Source organism: Chiloscyllium plagiosum, unplaced genomic scaffold, assembly GCF_037043375.1.
Source record: "Chiloscyllium plagiosum isolate Xiang-an unplaced genomic scaffold, Cpla_swu_hap1 HiC_scaffold_8, whole genome shotgun sequence".
Taxonomy (NCBI): Eukaryota; Metazoa; Chordata; class Chondrichthyes; order Orectolobiformes; family Hemiscylliidae; genus Chiloscyllium; species Chiloscyllium plagiosum.
Window position 1 is genome coordinate 97,685,238 of NW_028270146.1, and position 27,985 is coordinate 97,713,222.

The window sequence follows — 27,985 nt, forward strand, 5'->3', positions numbered from 1 at the left end:
TTCAATGTTAAGTTTGAAATGAAGAAGCATAATTTGGTCATTAAGATCCTGGATTTTTCAAAAGGAAACCTTTGTTGGGTGAGACAGAGACTAATGATAACAAACGGTTCCAATTGGATTATTGTGATTGGATAAACCTATAGATGAACAATGGGAGCTGTACAGATCATAATTCAGTTCAGTTCTCGCACATATCACTCAGAGGCAGGATCATTACTTATAAAACAGCATTAAAATGGGTGAAGTGTAACGTAGAACAAAACACAAAGCCACTCATACTGCCAATCCAGGGTGGTTATGACCGAGATGAGGGACAGTAAAGTAAACATAAAATGTGCTAAGAGCTGCAAAGAGAGAGTGCAGTAGGAAACTGGGATAGCAAAACTAATACGAGGGAAAGGAGAATTACAGATTAAAGAAAATGTTGACCATTTAAAAAAACTGAAGTAAATTTAATTGTAAAAATTTGAAAACAACAGACTTTGTAATACTGATTTTGTATCAGTTTTCACATTAGGGATTTTCAAAACATATAAACATACGACATAAAAATGTATGGAAAAGATGGAACATTTGGTGATTCATCTCTGCTCCACCAACACTATACCCAACGTTTAAGAGACAGGAATAGCGAATGTTACAATCTCCAACCAGTGTATTTGAAGTTGAGTACTTTTACAAATACAATGTAGTAGGTGTACATTAGGCTGCCCGTTTGCCCTTTGGCTAATTAAGGGGCTGATGAAAGGTCACGTGGCCCTTAATCTCCAGAATTTAAGGGGTAGTTGAGGAAACCTGAGACAAGGTGGGGGGACCCAATAGCTTTCTCTGCAATGGCTGCTGTTGGGCAGAAAAATGGGGATTGCATCATTCATCCTCCCTGACTGCCTGAACCAGAATCCTTGACCTATTTGAAGGCTGCATTCCATAAGTACATTTGTAGGGATTGTCTGTAGTCCCAGCAGGTGGTAGCAACTCCATTCAGTGACTGGGATGGAACCTCCATACAAGTGGAGGGTTAGACATTCCACATAGATCGAATTAAAGCTGCCCTCAGCATATTATCACAGCTCGGCTTCCTGGGTAGAGGTTTGTTACAGATGTATCATTTCGAGTGAGTAATCTGTCCTCTGCTACAATTAATAACTAGCGTACACAAAATCTAATGGAAAGCAGATGTAAGACTTCCAAGATCTGAGATTTTCCCATCTAGTGCAACCTCTTATATCTGCACAAAAATGCTGTGATGTGGATGTAACATCTGCTTGTTTGCATTATCACTGCCTGTACATACATGCTATGTGCTTGTGAGGTTAGTTTAGTTGACTGGACGGTTGATTTTGAAATGCAGAATGATGCCAGAAGTGTGGGTTTGATTCCAACACTGGCTGAAGTTGCTATGAAGGTCCCACCTTCTCAACGCCTCCCCTTGCACGAGAAGGGTGAACTCGCCAACAGTTTTTTTGTGTGACAGCAAATATGTATTGGGCTTGATATTGCTCTGAAGGCACAGAAATATTACATTTGTACTTGCCCATAGACTTTCTGGAGGGATGTGTTTGAATGGGTTGCTCCATGTTCGAGGAGATCACAGAACTGTACCCTCTGTAAAGAGTCCAGAGACCATTTGAACAGGGCAAGAAACCGTGCTTAAGCAGTCATGTGGAAAATTATTATCGAGCAAAAAAGTCTGAAGAAGAAACCATTAGTTTGCATAATTCACCCTCAAGTTGTCATCAAATCAGCTTCAGAAACTGAAATAAAAAAGGCAATGGATTATTAAGAGATTAAAGACATTGAAAGTAAGAAGTAAAATATTCCTTTGGTTTTACTTTTCAAAATCTCCAGCAATAAATAATACCTGAATGAAATCGATTCCATACTTGGAAAGGTTAATTTTCAGTGTCAAAGACAAAGATTTGACAGTGATTGCATCATGGTAAAAACAATGACTGCAGATGCTGGAAACCAGATTCTGGATTAGTGGTGCTGGAAGAGCAGAGCAGTTCAGGCAGCATCCAAGGAGCTTCGAAATCGACGTTTCGGGCAAAAGCCCTTCATCAGGAATAAAGGCAGTTGAGTCTGGAGCATGGAGAGATAAGCTAGAGGAGGGTGGGGGATGGGGAGAAAGTAACATAGAGTACAATGGGTGAGTGGGGGAGGGGATGAAGGTGATAGGTCAGGGAGGAGAGGGTGGAGTGGACAGGTGGAAAAGGAGATAGGCAGGTAGGACAAGTCCGGAGAAGTCATGGGGACAGTGCTGCGAGTTTGTTTCACGACATGGTTGAAGAGCTTCAGGGCAGAGGAAATGACCTGGGAGTTGCAGTGGGAGAGGGACTCCCTGAGATTCTTGTAGAGAGAGGAGGAAAACTTCTTCAAGGTAGGCATCCTTGCAACCCGACTGCGAATCCTCTTGCAAGGATGCCTACCTTGAAGAAGTTTTCCTCCTCTCTCTACAAGAATCTCAGGGAGTCCCTCTCCCACTGCAACTCCTAGGTCATTTCCTCTGCCCTGAAGCTCTTCAACCATGTCGTGAAACAAACTCGCAGCACTGTCCCCATGACTTGTCTGGACTTGTCCTACCTGCCTATCTCCTTTTCCACCTGTCCACTCCACCCTCTCCTCCCTGACCTATCACCTTCATCCCCTCCCCCACTCACCTATTGTACTCTATGCTACTTTCTCCCCATCCCCCACCCTCCTCTAGCTTATCTCTCCACGCTCCAGGCTCACTGCCTTTATTCCTGATGAAGGGCATTTGCCCGAAACGTCGATTTCGAAGCTCCTTGGATGCTGCCTGAACTGCTCTGCTCTTCCAGCACCACTAATCCAGTGATTGCATTATGTTCCAGAGTCTTGATACTGGAATGGATAACACCTAACTTTTTTAATGATCTTAATTCATGTCACAAGGTGAGTAAAACAATTTCTCATGATTTGATATACTTAAATAGGAGCCCAATGACCAGATACCATATCAGGACGTTTCCAACACACCTTGCAATATGACAGACAAAAGTGAGTCATAAAGCCAGTGCATTGGACATTATCAACATTGCGATGGTGTGAAAAGAAAGAAATGTAGAATTATTCTTGTATTCTTTCCGGGAAAAGTGAGTCACCAGTGATTGTACGCTTTCAGGTTAGCAATGATTAACAGAGAAAGAGAGAAAGCTACAGACAGAGGGAGACATAAAGAGCTACATAGAGAGCCACAGCCTCTTTGGAATACTTGATCTTCTCCACGCTGCACGACACTATGACTTTAAGACTATTACTCAGGGCAATGTCAATTACTGCACACACCCCACTAACAGCAATCTCCCTCTGCTGGACCCTGTGAATATCACAGCATCCAGCATCATCCCCCTCTACTGGGAACTGTAGATATTATAATCTTTATCTTTCTCTCTCTTTCTCACACACACACACACACACACAGACACGCTGACAGTCAGAGCTTGCTCCCCCTCTACCGGGGACGGTAAATATTACAATCTTTCTCTCTCTCTCAAACACACAGACACGCTGAACAGTCAGAGCTTGATCCCCCTCTACTGGGGACTGTAAATATTACAATCTTTCTCTCTCTCTCTCAAACACACAGACACGCTGAACAGTCAGAGCTTGACCCCCCTCTACTGGGGACTGTAAATATTACAATCTTTCTCTCTCTCTCTCAAACACACAGACACGCTGACAGTCAGCTTGATCCCTCTCTGCTGGGGACAGTAAATGTTACACACGCATTCGAGAAATGAGCAAACAAATGACAATCACCGACTTTGCTGAGTTAAAATACGTGCACCGCTACGTTATTCATTTCAAACTGCCTGCCCGGCAGAATACCACATTTGTTTCCCTCTTGTTTGTGTTTGAACACTGTACGAAACAGACGATCAATATAGTTTAGGGAGCCAGGCTGTTAATGATGGAACACTTCGTGAAATGTGCAAACATTCTTTTGCAGAGACCAGGCTAATCTTTAGACTATTCCAATTTCAGTGTACTAAAGTTCACATCAAATATACAATGAACACTCGCATGATCTGAATTGAACTCAGCTTTTTGGATTTATTAGTTCAGGCTTCTGTTTAAAAACATGACCCCCTATAGTGTTGTAGTGTATTTTCGTAGCGGACTGATTTTACCAGTGGGGAAATAGTGCAACATGGAATCAGAGTACTTGATGCCCCGAATCCCACATCAGGAATTCCGTGTAAATGGGAATTCTTTGACTGTTAATCCAGTATGCGAAATCGTGACCAAACTCTTGACTTAAAGGACAAGCTAGCTTAGAAACATAGGCAACAGAAACAGTCTGATCGTGTCCATTGTCGGTCTCAATTCACTGTAAATGTTTGCCAGCGAAGTCAGTAATTGCAGAGAGAAGCCAACTCAGCTGTTACATGTGAATACAGTGACCCAAATATTTGAAAGACCTGACGAGTTTATGGTCAGACTGAAAAAAAATGGAACAGCAAAATAATAGGTGACAAAGTGGGCGGAGTTAAAAATAAAATTACCAACGAGTAAACAGTGGAAGGATGGAAATAAACAAGAGTTAGGCTGACAGGAAATAATTACATCGATATAACAACATTGATGCTTCACAACAAAGGCAATTATATTTATGGCAGGCACCATTGAGTATGAGGCTACACCTGGCAAGACATCTGTGCACAGTAAGTTCCCCCGGATAACAATGAGACCAAGACCCATTAAAACGCTGTGATGTTGGCTGTGGACCAAAGTTTCCCCGAATTTACTGTGTGGTGAGATACAGATGTTATGCTGGAGCTGGACTGCCCCCTTGTGAAATTTGAAAATGTGTTGCTGGAAGAGCGCAGCAGGTCAGGCAGCATCCAAGGAGCAGGAGAATCGACGTTTCGGGCATGAACCCTTCTTCAGGATTCCTCACTGAATCTCTCAGAATCCTTTTCGGTATTTTGTTTACCATAGACATAAGACTGACTGTTCTGTAATTCCCAGGGATTTCCTTAGTCCCTTTTTTGAAAAGGAGAACAACATTCACCTCCCTCCAATCAGCTGGCACCACTCCCTGGAGAGTGAGGATGCAAAGATCATTCCTCACTTCCTTTAGTAACCTTGGATATATCTGGTCCGGCCCTGGGGACTTATCTATCTTGGTGCTGCCCAGAATTTCCAGCATATCCACTTTCTTAGTATCAGTCTGTTCAAGGAGAAAGTGAGGACTGCAGATGCTGGAGATCAGAACTGAAAATGTGTTGCTGGAAAAGCGCAGCAGGTCAGGCAGCATCCAAGGAGCAGGAGAATCGATGTTTCGGGCATAAGCCCTTCTTCAGGAATGAGGAAAGTGTGTCCAGCAGGCTATAAGCATTTACTATAAACCGACCGACTCCCACAGCTACCTAGACTACACCTCCTCCCACCCTGCCCCCTGTAAAAACGCCATCCCATATTCCCAATTCCTTTGTCTCCGCCGCATCTGCTCCCAGGAGGACCAGTTCCAATATCGAACAACCCAGATGGCCTCCTTCTTCAAAGACTGCAATTTCCCCCCAGACGTGATCGACGATGCCCTCCACGGCATCTCCTCCACTTCCCGCTCCTCCACCCTTGAGCCCTGCCCCTCCAACCGCCACCAGGACAGAACCCCACTGGTCCTCACCTACCACCCCACCAACCTCCATATACAGCGTATCATCAGCCGTCATTTCCGCCACCTCCAAACGGACCCCACCACCAGGGATATATTTCCCTCCCCTCCCCTATCAGTGTTCCGAAAAGACCACTCCCTCCGTGACTCCCTCGTCAGGTCCACACCCCCCACCAATCCAACCTCCACTCCCGGCACCTTCCCTTGCAACCGCAAGAAATGCAAAACTTGCGCCCACACCTCCCCCCTTACTTCCCTCCAAGGCCACAAGGGATACTTCCATACCCACCACAAATTCACCTGCACCTCCACACACATCATTTATTGCATCCGCTGCACCCGATGTGGCCTCCTCTATATTGGGGAGACAGGCTGCCTACTTGTGGAATGTTTCAGAGAACACCTCTGGGACACCCGGACCAACCAACCCAACCACCCCGTGGCTCAACACTTCAACTCCCCCTCCCACTCCACCAAGGACATGCAGGTCCTTGGACTCCTCCATCGCCAGACCATAGCAACAGGACGGTTGGAGGAAGAGCGCCTCATCTTCAGCCTAGGAACCCTCCAACCACAGGGGATGAACTCAGATTTCTCCAGTTTCCTCATTTCCTCTCCCCCACCTTGTCTCAGTCAAATCCCTCAAACTCAGCACAGCCTTCCTAACCTGCAATCTTCTTCCTGACCTCTCCACCCCCACCTCCACTCCGGCCTATCACCCTCACCTTCACTTCCTTCTACCTAATGCCCCTCCCCCAAGTCCCTCCTCCCTAACTTTTATCTTAGCCTGCTGGACACACTTTCCTCATTCCTGAAGAAGGATTTATGCCCGAAACGTCGATTCTCCTGCTTCTTGGATGCTGCCTGACCTGCTGTGCTGTTCCAGCAACACATTTTCAGCATCAATCTGTTCAATCCTATTAACCTGGTCCACGGTGTTCTCACTATCAACAAGGTCACTCTCTCTAGTGAATACTGAAGCAAACAACTCATTTAGGGCCTCCCCTACCTCTTCAGACTCCAGGCACAAGTTCCTCCACTATCCTTGATTGGCTGTACTCTCTCTTATTCTTTCCGTAAGTGTAGAACATCTTTGGGCTTTCCCTAATCCTTCCTGCCAAGGCTTTATTGTGTTCTCTCCGAGCTCTCCTCAGTCCATTTTTGAGTTCTTTCCTCGCTACCCTGTAATCCTCTAAAGCTGTGCCAGACCCTTGCTTCCTCAGCCTTAAGTAAGCTTCCTTCTTCCTATCGATGAGAAGCTCCTCTTGTCATCCAAGGCTCCTTCACCTTACCATTTCTTGCCTGTCTCAGTGAGACAAAGTTATCCAACATTTGCAACAAGTGCTCCTTAAACAGCCTCCACACATCTGTTGTGCATTTCCCGTAGAACAGTTGTTCCCAATTTATATTCCACAGCTCCTGTCTTATAGCAGTATAATTCCACCCCCACCAAATTAAATACCTTTCCTTGGATGCAGGTTTGCTCGCTGAGCTGGAAGGTTAGTTTTCAGACATTTTATCACTATACTAGGTAACGTCATCAGTGAGCTTCTGGATGAAGCACTGGTGGCATGGCCTGCTTTCTATTTATGTGTTTAGGTTTCCTTGGGATGGTGATGTCATTTCTTGTGGTGATGTCATTTCCTGTGGTGATGTCATTTCCCCATTCTTTATTCAGGGGGTGGTAAATGGGATCCAAGTCAATGTGTTTGTTGATAGAGTTCCAGTTGGAATGCCATGCCTCCAGGAATTCTTGTGCATGTGTCTGTTTGGCATGTCCTAGGATGGATGTGTTCCTGGTTGAAGTGGTGTCCTTCCTCATCTGTATGTAAGGATATTAGTGGTAGTGGGTCATTAGCTGCTGTTTTAGTGTGTTGGTGGGTTTGTGGGCTACCATGATGCCAAAGGTAATCTGACAGTCATTTCTGAGATGCCTTTATTGTAAGGGAGAGAGTGGCTAGAGTTTCTGGCCGTGTTTGGTCTGTTTGTTGGGGTTTGTTGCTGAGAAATCGGTGGACTGTGTTCGTTGGGAACCCGTTCTTATTGAATACACTGTATAGGTGATTTTCCTCTGCTCTGGGTAGTTCTTCTGTGCTGCAGTGTGTGGTGGCTCATTGAAATAATTTCTAATGCAGCCCCGTTTGTGGGTATTGGGATGGTTGCTTCTGTAGTTCAGTATTTGGTCCGTATGTGTTGTTTTCCTGTAGGCGCTGGTTTGAAGTTCCCAATTGGCTGTTCGCTCTATTGTGACATCTAGGGATGGCAGTTTGTTGTTGTTTTCCTCCTCTTTAGTGAATTCTATGCCAGTGAGGGTATTAGATTAGATTAGATTAGATTAGATTACTTACAGTGTGGAAACAGGCCCTTCGGCCCAACAAGTCCACACCGCCCCGCCGAAGCGCAACCCACCCATACCCCTACATTTACTCCTTACCTAACACTACGGGAAATTTAGCATGGCCAATTCACCTGACCTGCACATCTTTGAACTGTGGGAGGAAACCGGAGCACCCGGAGGAAACCCACGCAGACACGGGGAGAACGTGCAAACTCCACACAGTCAGTCGCCTGAAGTGGGAATTGAACCCGGGTCTCTAGCGCTGTGAGGCAGCAGTGCTAACTACTGTGCCACCATGCCGCCCATTATTGATGGTCTTGCAGGTTTCCTGTAATTTGTTTCATTAGTGATGACAAAGGTGTCATCCACGTAGTGGATCCAAAGTTTGGGTTGAATGGTTGGCAGAGCTGTTTGTTTGAGTCCCTGTATTACTGCCTCTGCTAAGAACCCTGATATTGGAGATCCCATGGGTATTCTGTTGGTTTTGTTGTTGAAGGTGAAGTGGGTGGTAAGGTATAGGTCCACAAGCTTGATGATATTGTCCTTGTTGATGAAGTTAATGGTGTTTGGTGTATGTGCCTTTGGTTCTTCTAATAATGTAGTCAGTGTCTCCTTGGCCAGGTAGATGTTGATGGATGTGAACAGGGTTGTTACGTCAAAGCTTCTATCTTAGTGTCTTTGATGGTTTTCAGGAATTCATGGATGGAGTGGGTGGAGCGGTGTGAGTCTTCTACTAGGTATTTTGGTCTTTGGTGGAGCTCCTTGGCCAGTCTGTGAGTTGGTGTTCCAGGGAGCAAGGCTATGAGTTTGAGGAGGGCTCCTGGTTTGTGAATTTTGGGTAATCCGTAGAAGCGTGGTGTGTTGGATCTGTTTGGTTTCATTTTTTGGAAGGTGGTCTTATTTATTTCTCCAGATTTCTGAAGTGTTTTGAGGAGGGCTGTGATTTGGATCTGTAGTTGTGGGGTCAGGTCTATCGCCACTTGTTGGTAAGTGTTGGTATCTGCAAGTAGTGTGTTCGCTTTCTCAATTTATTTTCTTTGATTTAAAATGACTGTCAAGCATCCTTTGTCTGCTGGTAGGATAACGATATTTTTATCTTTTTAAAATCTTTTTAGTGCTTTCCTTCCTTTTTCCTGCTTAGCGTTGGTGCGACTATCTGTCTGATGGTTTCCCAGGTTTCCTCTGTGAGTTGGTTGTCTTTCAATGTTGTTTCTAATGCTGCTAAGAAATCTTTCTTGTCTGCATCCTGGACATTGTAATTAATCCTATTACTAAGACTGCTTTTTCCGCGTCTGTTAAGGGTCGATCAGATAAGATTTTTATCCATGCTTCTGTGTTGTCTGTGTTGTTACTTTATGTCAGTTTGTCTAGTATTTTTCTGCAGGTCTAGTTTTTTTCATTTTCTGTGTTAGTCATTGTCTAAAGTCTATGGCTTGTTGTACTGTGCCTGTCCATTTATGGTCTATTGCATTAGGGAGTAAAGATTTTTGGCGTGAATTTTCCCAGTTGTATTTACGAAGTCTGTTGTGGGCATCATTAATCATTTCATGAAGTATTCTGCCGCTGTTTTGCTCTGCTATTCTTTTGGCTAGTGGGGTGTTTAGGGGAGGTTTGTATTTCAGACATTTCCCTTAGGCATCCGTGCAGGAAGTAGAGCTGTTCATGGGTAGCTCTCTTCTGAAGGGCATTGGTTTCCCATTTTGGGGCCAGTTTTAGGGTATTGTGCCCATAGGTGTTAATGAGCTTCAAGAAGATTTGTAGCTCTGGTTGAGGTTCTGGATGTAAGTTAGCTCGCTGAGCTGTAAGGTTTGTTTTCAGACGTTTCGTCACCATACTAAGTAACATCATCAATAAGCCTCCGGACGAAGCACTGGTAGCATGGCCCACTTTCTATTTATGTGTTTCGGTTTCTTTGGGTTGGTGATGTCTTCCATACTGTCCATTTCTATCCCTCTCCATGGCTATGGTAAAGGTGAGGCACTTGTGGTCACTGTCACCGAACTGCTCTCCCACTAAGAGATCTGACACCTGACCTGGCTCATTGCCGAACACCAAATCTAATATGGCCTCCCCCCAGTCAGCCTATCTGCATTTTGAGTCAGGAATCCTTGTGGACACACCTGATAAAATCGGCTCCGTCCAGACCATCAGCACGATGGACGCCCAATCAATACTGGGGAGGTTGAAGTCACCCATCACAACAACTCTGTTACATCTGCACCTTTCCAAGATCTGCTGTTCAATCTGTTCTTCCATCTCTCTGTTGCTATTGAGGGATTTATAGACAACACCCAATAAGGTGACTGCTCTTTCCTGTTACTAACTTCCACCCATACTGACTCAGTAGTAAACAACCTTCTCAACAACCTGCTCTTCTGCAGCTGTGATACTCTCTGTAATTAACAATGCTACTTCCCCTCCTCTTTTATCCCCTTCCCTGTTCTTTTTAAAAGATCTAAACCCTGGAACATCCAGCAACTATTCCTGCCCCTGTGAAATCCATGCCTCTTTTATGGCTACAACACCGTAGTTCCAAGTACTGATCCATGCTCTAAGTTCATCTCTTATTCCTGACATTCCTTGCATTGAAACAGACACACTTTAACCCATCCCTTTTTCTTATCAACTGTGTATCCCTCCTGACAGACTCTCTGCATTCTATTTCTGCCCATTCAACAACTACCCTCTCTTCTGATCTGTAGCTCTGGTTCCCACCCCCCTGCCAAACTAACTTAAACCCTCCCAAAATGCTCCAGCAATTCTCCTGCCCAGGACATTGGTGTCCCTCCAGTTTAAGTGCAACCCATTCTTCATGTACACGTTGCACCATCCCCAGAAGATACTGCAATGATCTATGTATCTAACACCCTCCTTCCTGCACCAGCCCTGTAGCCAGATGTTTAGCTGCCCTCGCTCCCTGTTCCTCGCCTCACTAGCATGTGGCACCGGTAGTAATCCTGAGATTACCACTCTGCTCATTCTGTTTCTTAGCTTCCGACCTAATTCCCTGAAATCACTGTTTAGATCCTCATCCCTTTTCCTAGCCATGTCATTGGTGCTAATGTGGACCAGGGCTTCTAGCTGCTCACCCTATCCCTTCAGAATCCTGTAGCCCCAATCAGAGACCTTCCTTTCTCTGACACCCGGGAGGCAACATACCTTACGGGAGTCCCGTTCGTGACCACTGAAAGCCCTGTCCATTCCTCCAACCATTGCGTCTCCTACCACTCGTGCTTTTATAATCTCCCCCCTTCCCTTCTGAGTCACAGAGCCAGAATCAGTGCCAGAGACCTGGCCACTATGGCTTCCACCTGGTAGGTCGCTCCACCCCAACAGTGTCCAAAATGGTATAGTTATTATTGAGGGGAACGGCCACAGGGCATCTTTGCACTGTCTGCCTGTTCCCTTACCATCCTCTGACTGTACCTGAGGTGAGACTACCTCCCTGTAACTCCTCTCTATTACCCTCTCCGCCTCCCGTATGATCCAAAGTTCATCCAGCTCCAGCTCCAGTTCCCTAACATGGTTTCCGAGGAGCTGGAGTTGGGTGCACTTCCAATGGATGAAGTCAGTGGGGACATTAATGTTGACCCTTACCCCCCACATCTTACAGGAGGAGCATGCAACTGCCCTAACATCCATTCCCACTGTACTGAATTCCCAAAGAGACTATCAAAAAGAAACTAGTGACCTTGCTGAATCGGCACACAGAACCTGTTGTTTTGGTTGGATGAGTGGGTGACACTACCTAAGTAATGGTTCGGGTTGCGCTTCACCTATTTATAAGGTAAGTTTTTAAAAGATTAATTTAAATTCCCAGCAGCCCCCTGGTCCTCGTTGTCACCGCTCCCAATGCTGCTGCAAAAATGGAGGCCACTGATCCCATGAGGTAAGTATTTAAAGGAGGAAATTACCTTCTCGGCAGCTCCTTGGTCCTCGCTCTGACCGGTCCCCCTGATACTGCAAAAATGGAAGCCAGTGAATGCATTGTTGTTGTTGTTGTAGTCGCCATTGTCGCCATAAGGGGACTGGGTATCACTAGGACCCTGTGGACACATTCAATCAGTTTGGTTGTTTTTCTCTCTCTGGGATCTTTGGATAACGAGGGAGTTTAGGAATTTTGTTAAAATGTGAACAAGAAGCATATGTAAGGTTTAGGAAGCTAAAATTGAAAAGGCCTGTGAGGAATATAAAGAAAACAGGAAGGAACTCAAGCAGGGAATTCGGAAAGCAAGAAGGTGCCATGAAATGACTTTGGCAATTAGCATTAAAGAGAATCCTAAGGCATTGCATACATTCATTGAAAACATTTTTTTTTCGATAGTCTCTTTCAGAACTCAAAACAGTAGGAATGGATGTTAGGGCAGTTGCATGCTACTCCTGTAGGATGTGGGAGGTAAGGGTCACTCAAGGATAGAAGAGGGAACTTGTGCTTGGAGGCAGAAGATGTGGGTGAGATCCTAATTGAGTACTTTGCATCAGTATTCATCCAAGAGAAGGATGTGGAAGGATAGTGAGATTTGTGAGGAGAATGCTAATATGCTCGGGCATTTTGAGATCAAGAAAGAAGTGGTGTTGGGTCACTTGAAGAGCATTAATGTGGATAAGTCCCCAGAGCCCAATGGTATCTACCCCAGGTTTTTGAGATAGGCAGAAGACGAGATTGCTGCGGCCTATATCAAGATCTATGTATCTAATATTGTGTAGCTAATATTGTTCCTCTATTCAAGAAGGGCAATATGGATAATCCAGGAAACTTTATACCGGTGAGGCTTATATTGGTGGTTGGAAAGCTATTGGAAAGAATCCTTAGGGATAGGATTTATGCATATTTGGAAAAGCATGACCTAATTCGGGACAGCTAGCATGGCTTTGTGCAGGGTAGGTCATGGCTTACTAACTTGATTAAATTTTTGCAGGAGTTGGAAAAGGTGATCGTTGAGGGTAGAGCAATGGATGTTGTCGACATGGATTTTAGTAAGGCTTTCGACATGGTCCCTCATGGTAGGCTCATCCAGAAGAATAGGATGCATGGGATCCACAATGACTTGGTTGCATGGATTCTAGATTGGCTTGCCCATAGTCAGAGGGTAGAGGTGGAAGAGTATTTTTCGGTCTGGAGGTCTGTGACTAGTGGTGTTCCACAGGGATCTGTACTGGGACCTCTGCTGTTTGTGACATATACAAATGAGCAAGATGAAAATGTGTATGGGCAGGTTAGTAAGTTTGCAGACATTACGAAGGGTATTGTATTAAATGACATTACATTACAGTGAAGTTGTGCATAGTGTAGAAGGTTACCAAAGGGTACAGCAGAATATAGATCAGTTACAGATAATGGCAGAAAAATGGCAGATGGAGTTTGATCCCTGTAAGTTTGAGGTACTGCACTTTGGGAGATCAAATGCTACGCAAAAGTATACAGTTAATGGGAGGACTCTGAACAGCATTGATGTACAGAGGGTTCAAATCCATAGCTCCCTGAAAGTGGCCGTGTAAGTAGATAAGGTGTAAAAAAAGCAAATGGCATTCTTGCCATTATTGGTTAGGGAATTGAGTACAAGAGTCAGGATGTCATGTTGCAGCTTTAAAAGACTTTAGTAAGGCCACACTTAGAGTACTGAGTTCAGTTCTGGTCACATTAAGGACAGGATGTGGAGGCTTTGGAGAGGGTGCAGGAGAGGTTTACCAGGATGCTGCCTGGATTAGAGGGTATGAGCTATAAGGAGAAGCTACAAAAACTCAGTTTGTTTTCTCTGGAGCTGCGGAGGGGAGACTTGATGGAAGTCTATAAAATTATGAGATGTGTGGATGGGGTTGAGGGTCAGAACCTTTTTCCCAGAGTTGAAATGTCTAAAGTCAGGGGACATGCATTTAAAGTGAGAGGGAGAAAGGTCAAAGAAGATGAGAGGGCCAAGTTTTTTACACAAAGAGTGGTAGGACTGTGGAACACACTGCCAGGGATGGTGGTGGAGACAGATATGATAGGGGCAATTAAGGGTCTTTAAGATAAGCATATGAATATGAAAGGAATGGAGGGATATGGATCAAAGCCAGGCAGAAGGGAATGGTTTAAATTGGTGTCATACTTGGCACAACATTGTGGGCTGGACAGGTCTTTGTTCGGTGTTCTCTTCAACGATTGGTTCTCTCTGGTCAAGGGGAGGGGCTGAGCTGCACATGTCTTTGCCCTGTCCAGAACTGCCTCCAGATGGGAGAGAGAGAGAGTGGGGTCAGGTCAAGTCCTGCCAGGGCCCTGTTCTTCTAGCTACCTGGCTACCTTCCCGAATTTCCCAAGGACTTGACCAGTTATGGAGGATCAAGTTGATCAGGTTTTACCACTCTGAAATGTCATTCTCAATGACTTGTTCACGGTGAACCCTTTTATGTGTCTGCTCTAGGGTCTGGAGGTCTGGTTTTTGGACCGAGAATGGCTTTGTTTTACTGAGGCATGTCTGCCCCATGTATCTGATGGTGATCTGTTTTGGTCAGGAAATGTTGACATTTCCTTTGACACTTGCTCATGGGTTATTGAGTCATAGAGATGTACAGCATGGAAACAGTCCCTTCGGTCCAACGTTTCCATGCCGACCAGATATCCCAACCTAATCTAGTCCCTTTTGCCAGCACTTATCCCACATTCCTCTAAACCCTTCCTATTCATATACCCATCCAGATGCCTTTTAAATGTTGCAATTGTACCAGCGTCCACCACTTCCTCTGGCAGTTCATTCCACACAAACAACACCATCTGTGTGAAAAATTTTCCCGTTAGGTGTCTTTTATATCTTTCCCCTCTCACCCTAAACCTATGCCCTCTAGTTTTGGACTACCTGACCCCAGGGAAAATATTTGGTTTATTTACCCTATCCATGCCCCTCGTGATTTTATAAACCTCTATAAGGTCACCTCTCAGTCTCTGATGCTCCAGGGAAAACAGCCCCAGCCTATTCAGCCTCTCCCTGTAGCTCAAATCCTCCAACCTTGGCAATATCCTTGTAAATCTTTTCTGAACCCTTTCAAGTTTCACAACATCTTTCCAATAGGAAGAAGACCAGAATTGCATGCAATATTCCAACAGTGGCCTAACCAATGTCCTGTACAGCCACAACATGACCCCCCAACTCCTGTACTCAATACTCTGACCAATAAAGGAAAGCAGATCAAATGTCTTCTTTACTATCCTACCTACCTGAGACTACTTTTAAGGAGGTATGAAGCTGCACTCCAAGGTCTCTTTGTTCAAAGTTTGTGAGAAGATTTGTAGCTCGGGTGCTCATTCTGTTCGCCGAGCTCTTTGTTCAGCAACATTCCCTCGGACCTTACCATTAAATGTAGAAGTCCTGCTAAGATTTGCTTTCCCAAAGTGCAGCACCTCGCATTTATCCAAATTAAACTCCTTCTGCCACTTTTCAGCCCAGTGCCCCATCTGATTAAGATCCAGTTGTAATCTGAGGTAACCCTTTTCACTGTCCACTACACCTCCAATGTTGGTGTCATCTGCAAACTTACTAACATACCTTTTATGTTCATATCCAAATCATTTATATAAATGATGAAAAGTAGAGGGCCCAGCACCGGATCCTTGTGGCACTCCACTGGTCACAGGCCTCCAGTCTGAAAAATAACCCTCCACTACTACCCACTGTCTTATACTTTTGAGCCAGTTCAGTATCCAAATGGCTGGTTTTCCCTGTATTCCATGAGATCTAACCTTGCTAACCAGTCTCCCATGGGGAACCTTGTCGAATGCCTTACTGAAGTCCATATAGATCACATCTACTGCTTTGCTCTCATCAATTCTGTTTGTTATTTCTTCAAAAATCTCAATCAAGTTTGTGAGACATGATTTCCTGCACAGAAAGCCATATTGACTATCCCTAATCAGCCCTAAATCCTGTTCCTTAGGATTCCCTCCAATAATTTGTCCACCACTGATGTCCGGCTCACCAGTCTATAGTTCCCTGGCTTGTCCTTACCATCTTTCGTAAACAGTGGCAAAACATTAGCCAACCTCCAATCTTCCGACACCTCACCTGTGACCATTGATGATACAAATATCTCAGGAAGAGGCCTAGCAATCACTTCCCTAGCTGCCCACAGAGTTCTAGAGTACATCTGATCAGGTCCTGGGGATTTATCCACCAAATGCATTTCATTTCATCCAGCACCTCCTCCTCTGTAATATGGACATTTTTCAAGATGTCACCATCTATTTCCCTATATTCTATATCTTCCTTGTCCTTCTCCACAGTAAACCCTGATTCAAAATACTCGTTTAGTCCCTCCCCCATCTCCTGCAGCTCCACACAAAGGTGTCTTCTGTGGCTGTCTGGTTTTCAGTTGTCTGGCCTTAAATCCTAGAAAGGCCTCTCTCCAGGCAGAATGATCTCTGTGTGTGTTTGTGTGTTTTTCTGATGTATTTCTAGCATACCTTGCTTTTCAGCCAATTTCTGTGACCTGTTTATGGAGTCACAGAATCATACAGCATGGAAACAGACCCTTCAGTCCAACCAGGCCACACTGACCATGTTCCCAAACTAAATTCGTTCCATTTGTTTACATTCTCCTGCTCCTTTGATGCTGCCTGACCTGCTGCGCTTTTCCAGCAACACATTTTTCAGCACATGCACAATTGAACCTCGCAAGCAATGCCATGTTTATTAGAGAAAAACCATTTATCATTTTACTCCTTTTCCTCCATGTGTCAGGTTTCTGTAAATGCGGGGACAATATATGTGGTATATATATTCTATCAACTTCATTAACTGTTCCATCAATGTACTCCTGCTTGTCTTGACAGTGTCCTTTACCTTTGCAGAAGCAGACATGTCAAAGTATCCTAAACTGCTATTATTATCATTTCCTGGAGATATTGTAATATAAGCCAACATGGCTAGGACAGTAACAACTTAAACTAACCAAACATTTCCCAGAAGCAGTTTTGAAGGTTTATGGATTTTATTTTAGTGCTGCAAGGAGAGACATGTTGCTGAACATTTTTGTTCTTCACTCATCAGGATAAATCAAGAGTGCAAAATTTCAGATGGTTGTAGCAATTTACACCAGAGGAGAAATGCAGGTGCAGATCAATTGGCAAGTCAATCCTTTGACCAAGCCACTGCCATGGATAAAGGACCAGGGATCTAGCTGCTGTCCATGCTTCCACATTAATGGAAAAAGTGCTGAAGACTTGAACACATTCCTTTTGAGTAAAACTGTGCTATTGACAATCCAGATTTGATCTTCCCTGTAACTTTGTCTTTAACTGTGTGCATGGAATGAGGAAGTCATTGAGGCTGGTATAATTACAGCATTTAACAGGCACCTGAGTGAGTATATGAATGGGAAGGGTATAGAGGGATATGGGCCAAGTGCTGGCAAATGGGACTAGATTATGTTAGGATATCTGGTCGGCATGACGGGTTGGACAGAAGGGTTTATTTCCATCTCTGCACATCTCTTTGACTCTATGAGTCTATAATAGGTAGTGAAACCAGAGAGCTGGGGATTCCAGATCAGAGTCCAAGGGAGCAAAGAAATCCCTGTTAAAGAAAGGAACACACAAGGACAATGCTCGGGTTGATTTGTGGTGGAACATAACAGTAAGGCCCCGCTCAGACAGTGAATGTTGTGGTGGAGTGTATCAACGCAGCAAACTGAGTGGAAGCTGCAGATGGGTCAGAGGATGATGGTAAGGGGGAGGGTCTTGTCTGTTCAGACCTGATGGTGGCTGAAAATGTGTTGCTGGAAAAGCGCAGCAGGTCAGGCAGCATCCAAGGAACAGGAGAATCGACGTTTCGGGCATAAGCCCTGCTTCAGGAATGAGGAAAGTGTGTCCAGCAGGCTAAGATAAAAGGTAGGGAGGAGGGACTTGGGGAGGGGCGTTGGAGGGAGGTCAAGGTGAGGGTGATAGGCCGGAGTGGGGTGGGGGCGGAGAGGTCAGGAAGAAGATTGCAGGTTAGGAAGGCAGTGCTGAGTTATAGGAATTTGACTGAGACAAGGTGGGGTGAGGGGAAATGAGGAAACTGGAGAAATCTGAGAACGTGGCTGAAGAGCTTCTGTGCAGAGGAGATGACCTGGGGTGTGCAGTGAGAGAGGGACTCACTGAAATCCTTGTAGAGCGGGGAAGAGAGCCCGTCCCCCAAGTCCCTCCACCCTACCTTTTATCTTAGCCTGCTGGACACACTTTCCTCATTCCTGAAGAAGGGCTTATGCCCGAAACGTCGATTCTCCTGTTCCTTGAATGCTGCCTGACCTGCTGCGCTTTTCCAGCAACACATTTTCAGCTCTGATCTCCAGCATCTGCAGTCCTCACTTTCTCCTCAGAACTGATGGTATCAATTTGATCATGACCTGTCCAGATACCATTTCATTTTGGCAAAATTCCCCACAAATGCCTCTCATTATACTGTGTTAATGCTACTGAAGGCTTTGTAGAGTAGACAGGGAGAGGGAGCGCCTTTCTCATTGTGGGGACCAGCAACATAGAGGCTGTCAGAAATGACATATTAACCTAGAGAATAGTGTGAATGAAGGGGGTCTCTGGAACAGGGATTAGTTCAGGTGAATGTTATGGGTGAGGTGCAGTGGAATTAAATATGTATATGAGGGAGAGAGGAATAAAGGGTTTTGCTGATAGATGGAAAGTTTTAGCTCGTGAAATTTAAATTGCTTTTAATAAATGTATAACATGAGTGAGTCTCAGTCATGGTGATGATAATAACTATTGTTGAATGTTGTAAAAACCCATCTTGTTCATTATTACCCTTTAGAGAAATCTGCTATCATTACCTGAGCTACACAGGCAGGAGGCTGAAAGAACACAGCAAGCCAGGCAGCATCAGGAGGTGGAGAAGGCAATGTTTCGGGTGTAACCCATCTTCAGAGTTGTGGGGAAGAGTAGATCAGGGAACAAATGCTTACTGAAGCAGGTTTGATTTTAAAAACTCCAATTTTGTTGTAATAATAAAGTTGGAAGACACAGGAGCAGGAAGGTGAGATAATGGAAGAAGGGAGTTGATGATTGATGAACATTGGGTTTAAAACTGGAGACGACTGAACAGTTGAAGAGATGTAGTCCTGGTGAACCAGCTATTGATATCTGTGACCACCACTTGAAGTTTTAAAACAGAACTTTTTAAAAAAGGAAATTAATTTCAAAATAATATGGTTAAATTTATATGTGACCATTTCTTCACTGATATTAAATGGCTAATTGCCTTACCGTCTAACAGCAAGAAAAGGATAGTAAATGTCTTCACTCTGATGGAGTATTGTTGGTTCACATGTTTTCTGGGTTTTATTGATGCCAGAGACTCCACCTGATTCTCAGATCCATTGAGAGCAGTCACACATTGATAAAGGTGGGACAGCATCAGTGAGATGCCAGTTACATCATCATTCATATCAGTTACAGTTAACTGAACAAAGAAGTGAAGACAATCATCCGAAAGCTCACTTTGTGATCATGGAAGAGAAAAGATGTGGTCCTAAAGTTTACACTTCTCTGAGGAGGATGTCCAATCAGAGGGATTTTGTTTGTGATGTCGAGGGAAGTTTACTTTGACTGCACATTCCAAGTTATTTAAGTTGAAATATTTTGTAGTGTCATTTTTCAAATTTTAGGAACAAAATAGTGTCAAAACTATGAATTTCATCAATTGCTTTTAATAAAAATGCCACAATAATATTTAGTAATGATGTTAATTGTGGCAGTTCCTGAACCAATATTAGAATCACTTTATTGACTGAACCTCATAACCTTACACGAGGAGAGGGGAGAGTTGACAATGACCCAACCCAGAGAAAGGGGGAAGCAAAATGGTGATCAGATTCTTCACAATCATTCCACAGAACACTGTCCAAATGGGATCTTTCCAAATAGCCAACAGTAGAATCCTACAGCAAGGAAGCAGGCCATTCATCCCATTGAATCCAAACCGACCATCGAAAGCACATCCTGCCCGGAACCACTATGGGCAATTTAATATGACCCATCCACCTAATTTGCACCTCTTTGGACAGTGGGAGGAAACTGGAGTACTTGGAGGAAACCCACACAGCCACAGGGAGAGGGTGCAAACTCCACACAGACAGTCGTCTGAGGATGGAATTGAACATGGGTCTCTGGCACTCTGAGACACTGAGCCACTCTTGAGGTTCTTAGGAAAGATTGCATCCATTGTGTCATGCAATGATCTCTCCCATGTGAGTAGTTAGGTCTTACTGTGTGGAGTCAAGAAACTGTATAGTTTGCTCTTGTGTTGACAAATATGAACAAAATCACATTCTGGGTCTTGTAATGAAAGGATGCCTTCAAATCAGTCCTGGTGTCATTGACTCAATGGTGTTTCCTGACCAGCGAGAGGCTGTCTTACTCTGGTAACTTGGTCTGTGCAAGTAACAACAGCCTCTGTCTGCAGATGACTGACCCATTCACGATGGGAGAGTATCAGCTGCCAGACATGACTGGAGGGTACCTACTTAATGCGTGATACCATTTTTAGTGATCAGACTCCCAGAAAAAAAGTAGCACTTTTGGCTCTGCAGAAGACTATCCCAATATAGGAGCATCTAAGGAACTAGCTACAAGTAATTACCTGTACAGGTAATCCTCTAAAACAGAGATAGTAAGAGTAATTTTCTCTCAGAGGATCTTAAGTCACCAGAAAGCAGTGGAAGCAGTACAATTGCATTTATTCAAGCCAGAGGGAGGTGGATTATTGATGGGCGGAAGAGTGAAATGTTTTGGGGCAGACAGGAAAGTGTAATTAAGACCATCACCAGATAGGCCATGATCTTATGGAATGTTGGAGCAGGGTCAAAGGGCAGAATGGCTTACCTTTGCCACAAACACCATTCTCCACCCTGGTCACTCATGTAGCCTGTTCCCAACTCTGTCACTCTGAGTTATGCCACTAATCCCTTATCATTTCCACCATCGGGGTATTTGCTTTCAGCTCTGGGGAACCTCTTGCCTTTTCTCTTGCCTCCATCTAATAGTGACAGAAACCTTTTTCCATTTGCTTTGTGCATTTGAGGCTCGGTTAGTGCAATGCTTCCCAGCAGCAGCTGTCAGCCCATACCCTCACACCTTGTCCTTCACGCTTCTGACTACTATCCAGCTGACTTACACTGGACTCTGGTCCAGCAATGCTTCAAACTGAAACTAGACATCTACATGCTCTGTGCAGCTTTAATGTACCTATCTCTGTCACCTCAAACCTTACACTTCAGCCCAACATGTCTCTTTGGTGTGACTTAGATCTTTTGTGCACCATACCCCTCCCGCCCCACCCCCACCCCTGGTCCCTTTGACCCACCTTTGGCAGCTCAGCCATCGTTCACCTACACTGGGACTGTTACAATTTCCTTCCTCAATCTCTTGGTCTTTCTGCCACCATTTCTGTTTTAAACACCTTTTCTTAAAACCCACCTCGAACCAAAGACTTTGGTTACCTCTCTGAACAATTCCTCCTTGAACTCAGCATCTGAGATGAGGGGACTCAGAGCCAGAAGAGGTTTAAGAAGCTGAAATGACCACTGTCAGTACGCAACATCCATCCACCTAATAAAGAACAGCTCAGGGTGGGCATGAAGATGGCGATGCCTCATATTTTATGTGTCTTCACCTCTGAAATCAGTGTAAAATCCAGACAAGGAATTTAACACAATCCCACGGTTGACACTTCTCTGTAACACACTCAAGCAACAAAAATTAACTCATGGCTGTCTGGAAAAGCTTGCTGTGCAGAAAGTGACTCTTTTACATTCTACGGTCCAACACTGACTGCACCTCAAATGTACTGTGTGGATGAAGAAGGATTCGGGACATCCTGAGGTTGAGCTGTGTGACCCGTCAATGTAAATCCTCTGTTGGGCTTTGTAGCTGTTGTCCTGTCTCCTATGGGTAAGTCAGCAGGTGCCCAGCCCTTACTCTCCATGACAGTATGGGGAAAACAAAATGCCAGGACAGCAGCAGTTAAACAAACCTCTCACTGCAATGGCAGCAGTAAAGAGGAATCTTGGACAAAGAGAAACAGAAGGGATTACTTCAAAGGGAACAATATGGTTTCTGGATTCCCAGCCAATGACACCAGCAGAAGATGAACATTCCTGAAGATCATGTACTGAAGCTGGTCTAGTCTCTGTTACAACATTAAACTACTCTCTGGTGCACAGAGAATCTGTGGAATTCTTTACTGCAGAGGGCTGTTGAGCTTTGGTCATTATGTATTCAAGGCTGGGATAGCTGGAGTTTTAATCAGAAAGAGAATCGAGGCTGATATGGAAAAGGCAGGAAGGTGGAGTTGAGGATCATCAGATCAGCCAAGATCTCTTTTCAAGACAGAGCAGGTTCGATGAGCTGAATGACCTCCACTGCTCCTATGTTTTCTTATCTCATGGTTTTAAATCTCTTGAAAATGTCTTTCCAACCTCTTCAAAAGTGAAAAGAGAATTTCGAAGCAAAGTCTTTGAAACTGGAACAAGTGAAAATAACTGAAATAATTCCATGGGTGCCAGCATCCCATCACCAAATCATCCTTTATTTACATGTGCAAAGTACATGACACTGCCCCAGCTAGCTCAGAGCCAACTCCTAGAGTGAACAGAACCCGTGACACTCCTCCTTATATTTGTCAGCCAGGACTCCCTGTTTGGAGCATGTTAACAACTCCAATGAGGGAACTCATATTCTATGATGTCCACCAGACTGACCTTGTTCCACTCCCTGCAGTAACCAAAGGGGTTGGATCAGCCTTGAATATGTTATGGAGGAGAATGGGCAGGGAGAGGTAAAATATTTTCAGTGCAGCAAGGAATTACGTTTGATGTAACAAGGACAGATTCAGACGATGATCAGTCAGGGCTATCTGGTATGTGCATGTTTGAAAGGAAATGTGGCTGTGCTGGGTTTGAGAGCGACAAGCTTGATTGCGATAGGTGGATAATCTCCAATGGAGATGGTCGTTTCTGGAGTGTGAAATCGCGTCGATGCTCTGATGAAATGTGTGGAGATTAAATAAGCGAGAAGCACTGTCAGCTGAGACAGGGATAGAAATATAGCTCTGCTTTTAGATGAACTGTGTCTATCATTTCAGTAATTTCCCAATTATAGTGACTGGGTATTGGACTGCATTCTTCAGCTGCTCTCTGAATTTAGTCTGGGTCACTGCATAAATACAGGTGTTGGTGCAGGTACTCAAAAGCTGCAGCATGTAGCCAGATCGTTCAGCAATATACGCAGGATCATGGGGACCTATGTAGTAAAACCTGTCATTAAATCGGCGAGCAAAGAAAATGCTCACATTTGGCGTCCATAACAGGATAAAACTGCCTGAGATAGTGAAGAGTAAAATGATGGATTTCCTGCGGCTCTCCATCTCTGGGTCAGTGTGATTCTCACTCTTGCTATGATCCAGTAGCTTCCTGCGGATTCTGCTGGTCACTAAAATGTGTCTGACTGTCAGAGCATTGAGCAGTAAAATCAGAATGAACGGGAGGAAAGGGGTTAATATAATATTGAGGGTATCGAATGTTACCCAAGCAGCTGCACTGAAGAAATTCACTGGGAGGATGTAGCCCCAAGGTACATTGTCAATTATATATTCAGGTTCATACAGAAAGTACCAAGGAATGTTTTCCAAGCAAAACAGCACACTCACTGTTTTTATAACCACAGCTGCAGTTTTCTCAGTGCAATATCTTGCTTTCATCTTCTGGCAGCAAATTGCAACAAACCGGTCAAATGTGAAGGAGACTGTGAACCAGACAGAAATATCTGTGGCTACATAAAGCAGAACAAGTAGAAGAGAATGTGCCAGTGTGGTATCCAGGTAAGTCCCTGGGAAGTAAAATGGAAACATTGTAAACAGTATTACATCAGTGAAAACGACCAATAGATCTGCCACTGCCATGGCCACCAGGTAGAGAGTGATACATCTGGAGAGTCCACACATTCCACGTGACAGGATGATAATAGCCACTGAGTTAACTGGAATATGTAGAGAAAGAAATGGCTAAGGATGAGAATATTAGAGGTTTTTAGAATAACATCATTACACAAGGAATCTTGTTCAGCTAGATCACTATTGATCTCTAGTTGAAAATCGTACAACACCAGGTTATAGTCCAACAGGTTTAATTGGAAGCACTAGCTTTCGGAGCGCTGCTCCTTCATCAGGTCATTGTGGAGTACACAATTGTAAGACACAGAATTTATAGCAAAAGTTTACAGTGTGATGTAACTGAAATTATACATTGAAAAATACCTTGATTGTTTGTTAAGTCTCTCATCTGTTAGAATGACCACGGTAGTTTTACTTCTTTCATATGTAAATTACAAACGTTTGTTTAAAAAAATACATTCTCAGGTTAACTGTAACAATTAGTGTCAGCGCAGATAAGATGTTGAGATGTTGAATGTGTTAGCCCCTTGTGTTTCCTGACTATGCCATAATGTTTAGACTGATTCTAATCTAAAAAAAGTGAGTTAACAGAGTCTTACATGGATTCATGCAGTTTTTGAGCAAAGTACAATGTAACTCTGCAAGTACAAATTCACCCCACAAACGTAGTATGTGCACATGTGGGTTTGTGTGTGTGTGTATGCGTCTGGGGTGGGGGTTGTGAGTGTCTGCATGAGAGAGTATATATGTCTGTCTGTGAGTATAAAGTGGTCTAAGTCTGTGAGAGGGTGTGTGTGTGAGTGTGGGAGTGTGTTTCTCTGTAGGTGTGTGTGTGTGTTTCTGGGGTGGGGGATTGTGAGTGTTTGTGAGAGTGTATATGTGTATGTGAATGTAAAATGTCTAAGTCTGTGAGAGGGTCCATGCACACACACACACACACACACTCCTATAGACCCACACTCCCACACTCACACATGCATCCTCTCACAGACTTAGACATTTTACATTCACATACACATATACACTCTCTCTCACAGACACACACAACCCCCACCCCCGACACACACACACACGCACACACTCCTACAGAACACACACTCCCACACTCACACATGCATCCTCTCACAGATTTAGACCACTTTATACTCACAGACACACATACATGCTCTCTCTCACAGACATTAACAATCCCCCACCCCAGACACACACACACACACACACACACATATGTTTGTGGGGTGAATTTGTACTTGCAGAGTTACATTGTACTTTGCTCAAAAACTGCATGAATCCATGTAAGACTCACTTTTTCGATTAGAATCAGTCTAAACATTATGGCACAGGCAGGGAACACGGTGGGGGGGAGGGGGGCTAACACAGTTAACATCTCAACACCTTATCTGCACTGACACCAATTGTTACAGTTAACCTGAGAATGTAGCTTCTTTAAAAAATGTTTGTGATTCACATGTGAACGAAGTGAAGCTATCATGGGCATTCTAACAGATGAGAGATGTAACAAACAATCAAGGTATTTTTCAATGTATAATTTCAGTTACATCACATTGTAAACTTTTGCTATAAATTCTGTGTCTTACAATTGTGTACTCCACAATGACCTGATGAAGGAGCAGCGCTCCGAAAGCTAGTGCTTCCAATTAAACCTGTTGGACTATAACCTGGTGTTGTGTGATTTTTAACTTTGTACACCCCAGTCCAAAACTGGCATCTCCAAATCATGATCTCGAGTTGAACTTTGTTTATTTGCATTAGATCCGCAATCATCAAACCTTTTTTTTATCACCAGGTACAGAGTCACATAATCACAGAATTGTTACAGAACAGAAGGAGATCACAGCCTGCTGTTCTTTAAAAGAACAATTTGCCGGGTGCCATAGTCCTGCACGTTATTCCTTTGCAGATAACAAGGCCTCTTGAACACCTCAGCTGATCCAATGTCCACCCATGGTCAGGCAGCACTTTCCAGATTATTTTGCTCATTACTTTAAATATGTGCCCTCATATTCTCAATCATCCCAGTAATTGGAATAGTTTGTCCTTTTGCACTGTGTGCAGACCCGTCATGATTTTGAGCACCTCTGTCAAATACCCTCTTAAAACTCTCTTCATTTAGAAAAAAAAATCCTTACATTTCCAATCTATCTATGCGATGGAATTTTCTCATCCTGGGACCAACCTGCATTCTCTCTAATGCCTTAACATTTTTCCGATTGTGTTTTGTGCTGAACTGGATGTAATAATCCAGTACAGGCTGAAGTCTTTATATTACACTGTCTGTCCATGTTCTTCTGGCCAACTTGTATTCTTTCACACTTTTCTACATACAATTTCATTTGGTACTTGACTACCCATCACAGTAGCCAATCTATGTTCTTCTGAAATTCTACACTATCCTTCTCACAGTTCACAACATTCTCAAAGTTGTGCATCAATCACAAATTTTGAAATTGGGCTCTGAATGTCAAGATCTCAGTCATTAATATTTAAAAGGATATTTAAATGTCTAATAATAATAATAAAACCATAGCCACATTACCTTACATAAAAGACATATCAGAAATTCCAGACTACACAGATACCGTGGCATCATGGTAGCCCAAAAACCTACCAACACACCTAAAGGATCCATTAGATGCTCCCAGCAAAACTAACGTCATTTACAAGATACCACGCAAGAATTGTAAACAACACTACATTGGACAAATTGGCAGGAAACTTGCTACCAGGACACATGAACAACGACTGCCCACCAAGAGACACAACCCACTATCATTAGTTTCTAGACATACAGGCAAAGAAGGACACCACTTTGACTGGAACAACACACACATTCTCAGGCAGGCGAAACAAAGACATGCACCTGAATTCTTCGAGGCATGGCATTCTAACCAGTGCTCATGACATTGCCAACCTGAAGAAGCCAAAATTTATAAATAGCGAGGCGGGATGTACCATCAGTGCTTCACTGGAGTCTTTCATTGATGACTTTACCTCAAATGGTGATGAAACCGAGCTAACTTACATATACAATCACCAACCTGAAATACAAATCTTCTCAAAGATCGCTAATATGTCTAATGTATTGTCAATAATTAACACTGACCTCTCGGGTACTCCAATATTATCTTTCTTCTGTCCTGAAATGCTTCATTAAACACTGCTCAATTTTCCCTATGACTCAGCCAGTTTTGTATGTATTTTGCTGCTGTATCTGTTTTTCCATCTTTGCTCATAAGCTTGTCCTGGGAATTTTATTGATTGACTTTCAGAAGTCTATATCTACTACATCAACAGCATGCTCTTCAGTTGCCTGGATGAGGATAACTCCAAAAATGCTCAAGGAGCTTGACACCATTCAGGACAAAGCAGTGCACTTGATTATCACCAAATCTTCCACCTTCCACATTCACTCCCATCACTAGTGGCAAAAATGTGTACCATCGACAAAATCCACTGCAGCAACTTACACAGACTCTTTTGCCAACACCTTCCAGACCTGCAACCTGTTCCATTGAGAAGGACAAGGATAGCAGGTACATGACAAAACCAGCACCACCAACACTGCAAGTTGCCCTCTGAGTCACTCCCCATCCCAACGTGGTACTATATCATTGTTCTTTTACGTGAGATGGGTGAAAGTCCTGGAGCTTGCTTCATACCAGCACTGCCAAAGGTGGGGAGTGGTCCCTAGATGCCAGTGATTATCGTGGTATGAATAGCTGGCTGACCACCAACGTTTCCAGGGTAATTAAGAATGAGCAATAAATGTTAATCTAGTCGGTGATGCCCACATCCTGCACACAAATAAAAAGGGCAGAAACAGCCTGGAGCGAATTCTAATCACTGAAACTGGAACTCACTAAATGTTTAAAGTCTGGTGACTTTACCACTGTGTCACTACTGCCTTTACATTGATCAAAGAAGAATTTTCAAAAAAAAGGGAGGAACAGTTTAAATGAAGCAAAAAAAAATTGCTTCAATGAAGTGCTTAAGATGCTTACCAAGGACTCCAACAACTGCAAGAACAGGGTAGTAAATATCTTCTATCCAATGGATTATTGTTGGTTCATGCAT

General features: G+C 43.8%; 1 protein-coding gene across 1 annotated transcript; it reads right to left on the reverse strand.

Annotated features, from left to right (window-relative positions):
• Positions 1–1,736: 1,736 nt before the first annotated feature.
• Positions 1,737–27,985, reverse strand: LOC148149453 (putative G protein-coupled receptor 139). The gene is made up of 5 exons (XM_087990219.1): positions 27,913–27,985; positions 23,079–23,976; positions 18,026–18,104; positions 11,894–12,025; positions 1,737–1,754 (listed from the first exon to the last, which is right to left on the reverse strand). The coding sequence occupies exons 1-5, from the start codon at positions 27,983–27,985 to the stop codon at positions 1,737–1,739; spliced, it is 1,200 nt and encodes a 399-aa protein (XP_087846345.1).